The following is an 8,913-nucleotide window of genomic DNA, read 5'->3' as shown; positions in this document are numbered from 1 at the left end:
GAGAGAGAGAGAGAGAGAGAGAAAGAGAGATAGAGAGAGAGAGAGAGAGAGAGAGAGAGAGAGAACCTGTACCCATGGAGCCCGGAGGGGACATTACGTCTCTTAGGGCTGGCGTTAGGCATCTGAACCTTGTGTGGGTGCCGAGCCAGCCCCCCAACTGTCGGAGTAGGAAGCACTCTTAGCCCCTGACCAGCTCCAGCCCCACACAAGGCTCTCTTCAATAATAGTATTTTCAACCCAAGTTTTACTTTATCACCATCAAAACCTTTATTACCTAATATAGTTTATTATGGAAATGTCAGGAGTGAAAGATGGGTAAAAAAGAAAAGCATGTCTTTTCAATCGTACATACCCTCCAGGCATTATAAAATTATATAATGTTAGAATATCTTTCTGTAACTTCACTGCCTTTCTGCTCTCTAATTTGTTTTTAGTGATTGTCCATCCAGCATGGTGAAAATTATAGAACTATGTGGTCATGTAAACATTTTTCTGTGTGTGAGTGCTTGGCCTGCATGCTCCAGTGCACTACATGTGTGCCTGTTGCCCGTGCAGTGCATCCCTAGGACAGAGGTAGGACAGTTGAGCCACCATATGGGTGATGGGAGTGAAACCTGAGTCCTCTGGAAAAGCAGTCAGTGCACTTAATTATTGATGTGTGTCTCCAGCTCCTGTATGGTCATTTTTAATGGTTTCACTGGATTGCCTCCAGTGGATTACCTGTAACGTAATCCTTCTAACATACACTACAAGGTTATTTCTTTCTTAATTGTATGTTAACAGTATTGGAACTGTTTTAGAGGAAAGCATTAAAGGTAAAAATGTGGGCATAGTGCTATATGTCATTAATAGGACCGGCTCCAGGGAGGCAGAAGGCTGGGAGGTATTCAAGTCACCCTTGGCTGTGTGTCTAGTTTGTGGCTGTGTGAGACCCTAACTGGAGGGAGCAAGGAAAGTCTGGAAAATGATAATCCATTTTCACATGTATGTTTGTACAGATGCCATTCAGATGATGTCTGTGAGAGTTTAAACCTCATTTAAGAGATACGATGATTGTCAGTGCTTTTCTATAAATAAGCTTTGGCTTAACTGCCAGGTTGTGCTGCCATCTGGTGAGGGGAGGCCTCCTGGGCACTTGTTGATTCACCAGGAAACAGGATCCTTAGATAATCTGGAAGGCCTCCCTTGCCTCATCCTGTGACCTTGGCTTCTGTGATAACCCTGCAGGATGTGAGATGGTACTCACTTAGGGCTTTACTTCCTCAGGACCCTGTGCCCAGTGGGTTTTCTGCAGGGGAAGTTCTGATCCCCTTAGCTGATGAATATGACCCTATGTTCCCTAATGACTATGAGAAAGTGGTGAAGCGCCAGAGAGAAGAGCGGCAGAGGCAGCGGGAGCTGGAAAGACAGAAGGAGATAGAGGAAAGAGAAAAGTAAGTTTCATTTTGATTTGGGAGCAAATGTCTTCTGTTGATGTGCATTTCAGTGAGTGAATTTTAGTATTGTCTCTAGGCCTGAGGTTATGGTTTCAGTCAACAAGAATTTACCCACATTGATAGCACACTTGAGAAAATTTATTTATAGACTCTGAAAACCTAAAGTATGGACTTTGCATGAATTAGAAAACTAACTTAGAAAACCCACTGGCATGGTGGTGCATGCCTGTAATCCCATCTATGTAGTGTTCAAGGCCAGCCCTATTTGAGAATGAAAACAACAGAATCCATTGTTGACATTTTTCCGGGGTTTGTGACTGCTAGACTCACATTTATAGTATTTCATTGCTATTCCTTTACTATATTTTGGTTTTTCTGTGTAGCTCTGCTATCCTGGAAGTCACTCTGTAGACCTGTCTACCCCCTGTCTCCCGAGTACTGGGGTTAAAGGCTTGGGCCGCTACACCTGGCTTCCCTTCCTTTTTTTTTTTTTTTTTTTTTTTTTTTTTGGTTTTTCGAGACAGGGTTTCTCTGTGTAGCTCTGACTGTCCTAGAACTCACTTTGTAGACCAGGCTGGCCTCGAACTCAGAAATCCACCTGCCTCTGCCTCCCGAGTACTGGGATTAAAGGCGTGCGCCACCATGCCTGGCTCCCTTTCCTACTTTTGAGCCGGGTGAAATTACATATGTTTTTAAATTTACTTATAATGTACTTTTAAAAATACTTCTTAATTTTATTTAATTTAATTTATTCTCTCATATATTAGATCCTGATTGTAGGTTTTTCTCCCTCTCCCCTTCCAGCTCCTGAAATCATATGCCATAATATCAAAAGTTAGAGGTCAAAATTTTTTTCCCATGAATTATGCCCATGTATCCATTAGAGTTGTTCTTTCTTTTTTCTTTTAAATTTTTCTGTTGTACCCATTCCCAGACTATATATAAAAATTAACTATTTATATTCAGTGAACATTTTTCTTTCTTTTTCTTTGGGTTTTTTGATTGTATCTTTGTTTGTTTTGCCAAGAGAAAGTCACAATGGCATTTGAGGTTTATTTAGGTTCTATCCTAATGTATCAGTGATGACCATTTGTTACAGGAGGCGTAAAGACAGACATGAAGCCAGTGGGTTCTCAAGACGACCAGACCCAGATTCTGATGAGGATGAAGATTATGAGCGAGAGCGGAGGAAAAGAAGTAAGGCATGAGCGTAGACGAGCTCGCCCTAGACTCAGCACTGTCCCAGGCTTTGCTTTCCCTTTCCCTTTCCTGTGAACATGGTGTATTTCACATTGGTTTGAGTAATTGGGGGGCTGGGCCAGTGCCCAAGAGTCTCATCAGTCCTCATTCTGTAGCAGCTTTGGTTTATGCTATTTAATATATACTCCACTGTGAACTTTATTAACATGGCGAGACACCTGCTGCCTGCTTTGAAGCAGCATTAGGTCTACTTCTGAACTTCTCCTTAATTGAGACCTGGCCATCTTTTGCCTTTCTCAAACCCAGGGCATTTGTGGCCAGCCCTGGGTGGAGGAGGGGACTCCACATCCAGAACACATTTGCTGATAACTCAGCTGCATCGATCGAGCCTCTGTCATGTTTACCTGCTGCCTAAGTGCAGGGCGTTCAGGGTCCGCAGCACTGGGGGCTGTGCACCATCCCGTCTTACTATGCTTAATCTATAACTTGGCTTCTTCTCAGTGGGCACAGTGGTGTGTGCCTGTAGTCCTGGCACATTGTAAATAGAAACAGGAGCACAAGCTCAAGGCCAGACTGAATGAACGAAAACAGAAAATAACTTTTAAATGTCTATTAAAAGAATCTCTTAAGAAATGTCAGACTTTCTTTAGGTTTATATTTCTTGTTAATGTGCACTACCCACTCTGTTCATCGTAATGCATCTCTACTGGCTTTCATTTCTTTTGTGAAACATTTTGGGCTGATTGATACAGCATGGTTTTATAACCAATTTCAATTGATCTTATTATTTCACTGATGAAGTCACAATACATCTGGGTGAGACACTTGACACAGGGTCTCCTGGTGCTCTCAGCGACCTCCCAGAGTGATAATGCTAGAGGTATGGCCAGGACACTGTGTACTTTGAGATTCATATAATGAAGAGGACCTTACAGTCTGTTCATGATATCCTGGTTGTCAGTTTGTGTCCGTGTTATCCAACCAGCAGACATGGGCAGGAATGGTGGCACTGCCTTACGAGTTCCCGAGACCTGGGACTCATACTCCCAAGAGGTGTCCCAGCTTGTGCTTGTTGGGGCATTGGCTTTGGTATCACAGGGAACTGGATTTATTCCATTTCTTCATATTCATCTCTGATTGTTTTCTCAGTTGGAAACAGGAAGCTGTAATTACTTTCCAAGGTTTTTGAAGCCAGGATAAAGCCATAACTACACAAGTGCCAAATTAGTATGCTAATTAGTATGCTAATCTGGCTTTTTCCTTAAAATATACTGCTAACCACAGTCCTTGTGTCTTCACAGGTATGGGAGGAGCTGCCATCGCACCACCGACTTCTCTTGTAGAGAAAGACAAAGAGTGTATGTGCATCTCTTTCTTTTATTACCTTATTCTCACACAGGTATTTATGGACAGTGAAGATCCTAAGCTTGAATCTCTTGTGTCCTGAGTTTAGAGCAGAATAGCCTGGTTTTCACCCCTGAAGTCACAGTGGCCCACACTTCCTGCTACACTTGGGATGCTTGGCTTTGTTCTGTTTGTTTTGCAATAAGGTCTCAGCTGTGTAGTACTGACTGGCCTGGATGTGACCTGCCTTCTGAATGCTGGGATTAGAAGCGTGTACCACATGCCCCACCCACACTTGGGACTTTCTAATACCAGACTCAGAAATAAGGTGTTGGTTTGGGGTTTTTGTTGTTCTTGGGTTTTATTTTTGTTGTTCTTTTGGTTTGTTTTTGTTTTTTCCTTTGCAGGGTAAGGTTCAAGACAGGGTTTCTCTGTATAGCCCTGTCTGTCCTGGAACTTAGTTTGTACACCAGGCTGGCACTGAACTTAGAGATCTGCCTGCCTCTGCCTCCCGAGTGCTGAGATTAAGTGCCTAGCCTGAAGTGGAGATTTTTATACAAGAAGATAACTTCATTTTTATTGTTATTTTCATCAAGGTTTCATGTTTGCAATAGGTTCGTTTGAAGTAAATAAGAGCAATAGTAAATAGTAGCTCATGCCCCTTGACTAGCATGAAGGACAACAGCAGGAAGTACTCAAATTCAGGGATAGCCTATGCTATATAGTGATATTCCAGGCTAGGTTGTGCTAGAGGAATATATGCAGGCAATACACTCATGCACATAAAACAAAAATAAAGTAATTGAAACAAAACTAAAAGCCATCAATAATCTTGAAAATATTTATTATTTATTCTAATTTTATGTGCATGAGTGTTTTGCCTTTCTTAACACATCTCAAATAGCAGATTTTGTACCTGAGATTTAGTGTGTGACTGAGCAGCATTCGTCTACTTACAAACATGACCACCCACTGTCAGGTCTCTCCTGGAGCTCTTCTAAAACTCGGAAGTTACGGTTGGGCTTTGCCCCGTGCTTTGTACGGAGCCATGCCTAAACTTATTAAAAATAAATGGCTGGGCCTGCAGAGATGGCTCAGCAGTTAAGAGCACTTGATACTCTTCCAGAAGACCCAGGTTCAATTCCTAGCACTCACGTAGTGGATAACAGCCATTTGTAACTCCAGTTCTAGGGAATCTGACACCTTCTTCTGTCCTTCATGGGCACCAGACATGCATGCACATGGTACAGAGCTATACATGCAGTGAAAACACTTATATACCTAAAACAAAAATAAATAAAATTAAAGCCTGTCTTAGGGTTTTTATTCCTCCACAAAACATCATGACCAAGTAGAAATTGGGGAGGAAAGGGTTTATTCAGATTATACTTTATCCACATTGCTGTTCATCACCAAAGGAAGTCAGGACTGGAACTCACACAGGGCAGGAACTTGGAGGCAGGAGCTGATGCAGAGGTCANGGAGGGANGTTACTTACTGGCTTGCTTCCCCTGGCTTGCTTCCCCTGGCTTGCTCAGGTTGCTTTCTTATAGAACCCAGGACTGCCAGCCCGGGGATGGCACCACCCATAATGTGCCCTCCCACCTTTGATCACTAATTGAGAAAATGCCTTATAGCTGGATCTCATGGAGACATTTCCTCAAGGGGGGCTCCTTTCTCTGTGATAACTCTAGCTTGTGTCAAGTTGACACACAAAACCAGCTAGTACAAAATCATCAATAATCTCTTGAAAATATTTGTTATATTCTAATTTTATGTGTATGAGCGTTTTGCCTGCATCATACCTGGTACCCGTGGAGGTTAGAATAGAGCGTTGTATCTCCTGGAACAGGGTTTATGTAGGTTATGAGCCACCGTGCGGTGCTGGGGACTGAACCTGCATGATAGCCAATGCTCCTAACCATTGAGCCACCATTTCAGCCTCAATATTCTTTAATATGCAATATACTATTTATTATGTTTTAAAGGAAGATAATTTAAGAATATGACTAAATATATATTGTACAAACAAAACACCTGACGAACAATAAACCAATTTCTGTGGACAGAGCCCACGTATCTGATATCTTTAAAGCTTCTTGTCGGGGCTGGTGAGATGGCTCAGTGGGTAAGAGCACCCGACTGCTCTTCCGAAGGTCTGGAGTTCAAATCCCAGCAACCACATGGTGGCTCATAACCATCCGTAACAAGATCTGATGCCCTCTTCTGGAGTGTCTGAAAACAGCTACAGTGTACTTACATATAATAAATGAATAAATAAAAAAAAAAAAAAAAAAAAAGCTTCTTGTTGATGCTAATGCACAAGTGGGTTAATACAGTCCTTATGGTCCTGACTTCAAAGATGGGTTTTAATGGTCTGTGCAGCTAGCGAAATTAGTGTCTAGAGCAACACTTATGCTATGGGACTATTGAGAGTTACATATCTTACAGTCAAGCAAGAGATTTCGTTTAAGTAAGGGCTTCAACAGGTGAGCAGCATTTCAGAAAGATGTCAAAAAGTACACTTGGGAGGATATGCCCAGTAGAACTAAGAATCCCCTTCCACTTCTCGTTTTTAAAGAGCTACACAGATCCTGTAAACCAAAAATGAGATAGGGACAGTGTTCTTTAGGAAAGAAAGAACATAACAGAAAGGTAGGTTAAGTCAGAGTCAGTTCAAGGTGGAGAGTGGAAGCTGGTGAAACTTCTGGAGTTTTCCGCAGAGCTGTGGTGAGCCTGCTTTACTTGTCTTCAACAGTACCCCGAGATTTTCCTTATGAAGAGGACTCAAGACCCAGACCACAGTCTTCCAAAGCTGCTATCCCTCCCCCTGTGTACGAGGAGCCGGACAGACCAAGGTCTCCAACGGGCCCCAGCAACTCCTTCCTTGCCAACATGGGGTAAGTGCTAAATGTCCTGTCTAGCTGAGAGAATGTTGAAGTGCCTTAAGACTCAGAGGTTGTGGGTGTGGCTCAGTCCTATAGTCCCAGCACCCTGAAGATGGAGACAGAAGGAGTCTTGCGTTTCAGGCTAGCCTGGGCTACACTGTGAGACTGAGATAGAATGTGAAGTGTTTGCTGGTTTTTCCATAGGTGGAACTCATTTGAAAATGAGGCCACTTGAATCTCTAGAGAAATCCCTGTTTGGTCATATGTTGCTCTGTAAATGATTAGTGTTCATACCATGCTGAGTGTTTTCCAAAGCAGTGAGGCTTTGTACAAAGCAGACTTCTAGTATAAGTCAGGAGTAATTGAAACACATTGTGCTATGTAGGAGAAGTTTCTGCTATTTATATCATTTCTCCTAATATGCAATAAAATAGCTCTAGGAATTAGAGATGGTTCATGTTATCTCCAAAGGATGAGGGGCACTGGGTTTTCCTGGGGAAATGGGTCATTTGCCTTAGACTGTGGTTTTACACCTTTGGTTCTAAGAAACTGTGTAGGCTGGAGATGAGCTCAGTGGTGGAAGGTTTGCTGCTGTGCACTAGCCCTTGCTAGTGTGCTGGGCTTTGTGCCTAACCACTCCCCCTCAAACAAAAAACACCTCTGTCATTCTGACTATAGTATTTGTCATAGTGTGGCGAAAAAAAAAAATCAAATTTAAGATTGACATTTGAATGAGACTAGTAGATTGATTGATTGATTGATTGATGGATGGATGGATGGATGGATGTCTCCTTATAGCACCGGTTGGCCTCAAACTCACTACTCTTTGGCCACCTGCCTCAGTCTCTGGAGTGCTGACGGTAGGATTGCAGGAGTGTGGGGCCACATTTCTGTTCTGATGCAGTGAAAGACTGCTCAGGTGGCACTGCCCTAATTTTTTTGTTCCGTGCTGTTAAACAGAGTGCTGCTTGAAGTCTAGGTTCTGAGGACCCTCAGGAGGTACTAAAGACAGTGGAGTAGACAGCTGCACTCAGGAGCGGCAGGAGGACTTTTCAAATAATAGGAGTTCTTTCTTCAGTCACACTGTTTCAGCTGCATCTGTTGATGTGGTTCCAGCACACTGTCTTAGAGGACAGTGTTGGGAGGGCAGGGAAGGGCTTCTGGGTCTAGTCCTTCCTGCTCACCATAAAAATGGTCGCTTTGTTTGATTGTCATTTAAACAGGAATTGGATTTTTAACTTGTACTTAAGGAAGTTCCAATACAGAATAGTTTAGCCTTTGTGGGAGTTTGCTTTGCCCTGGAATAGTTTGTTCAAAAGGAGCTCTGAAAGGAACTGCAGAATATAAGCAGGTGCAGGTCTAGTGGGAGCTGGGCTTCGGGATGCAAAGACAAGCAGACGGTGTCACTGGGGACACCCTTGAGACCTTTGACCCCAGGAGTAAAGCTCTGCCCTCTTGAAGAAAGCAGCAGACCAAGAGTCCAGTCCATTGGTGCCCTTACCACGGGGAAGGGTTTCAAATGTTCGCTTTCTTTGCAGCCGTAGAGCCAGTGTTCTGGTGTCGGTGGCGTCAGCTCTTAGATCTTCTTCCTTCCCTCACAGTGGCACAGTGGCTCATAAGATCATGCAGAAGTATGGCTTCCGGGAAGGGCAGGGACTGGGGAAGCACGAGCAAGGGCTGAGTACTGCACTGTCCGTGGAGAAGACCAGCAAGCGTGGCGGCAAGATCATTGTGGGCGATGCGGCAGAGAAGGGCGAGTCTCAGGGTAAGTTCACAGAGCGTGTGGGTCCTTCATTCCAGAGGGACGGGGCATCCTCCCTTGGGAAGCAGTGACTGGCGCTGTGACATGCTTTCCACTGCTGTCTTTTGAAACCAAGAAGCCCGAGTCTTGTCTTCATGATTCAGAGCCAAGGCAGACAGGGAATATGTTTGTGGGGGCAGCACTCCCCAGCTGCTCTGCTTAGGCAGACTCTTTTTTTATTATTATTTTCTTCATTTACATTTCAAATGCTATCCCGAAAGTCCCCTATACCCTCCCCCTGTCC

General features: G+C 43.6%; 1 protein-coding gene across 1 annotated transcript in view; it reads left to right on the top strand.

Annotated features, from left to right (window-relative positions):
- The window catches only part of Rbm17 (RNA binding motif protein 17), a 17,595-nt gene that overhangs the window by 5,166 nt on the left and 3,516 nt on the right, over positions 1 to 8,913 (top strand). The window contains exons 4-8 of the mRNA XM_021215523.2: positions 1,267 to 1,433; positions 2,536 to 2,633; positions 3,938 to 3,994; positions 6,739 to 6,880; positions 8,470 to 8,633. Coding sequence (XP_021071182.1) covers positions 1,267 to 1,433; positions 2,536 to 2,633; positions 3,938 to 3,994; positions 6,739 to 6,880; positions 8,470 to 8,633 — 628 coding nt within the window. The remainder of the gene's footprint in view (positions 1 to 1,266; positions 1,434 to 2,535; positions 2,634 to 3,937; positions 3,995 to 6,738; positions 6,881 to 8,469; positions 8,634 to 8,913) is intronic.

Source organism: Mus pahari, chromosome 16, assembly GCF_900095145.1.
Source record: "Mus pahari chromosome 16, PAHARI_EIJ_v1.1, whole genome shotgun sequence".
In the NCBI taxonomy this organism is placed as follows: Eukaryota; Metazoa; Chordata; class Mammalia; order Rodentia; family Muridae; genus Mus; species Mus pahari.
Note: the sequence above shows the minus strand (reverse complement) of the source record. Positions and strands in the feature narration are given on the sequence as shown.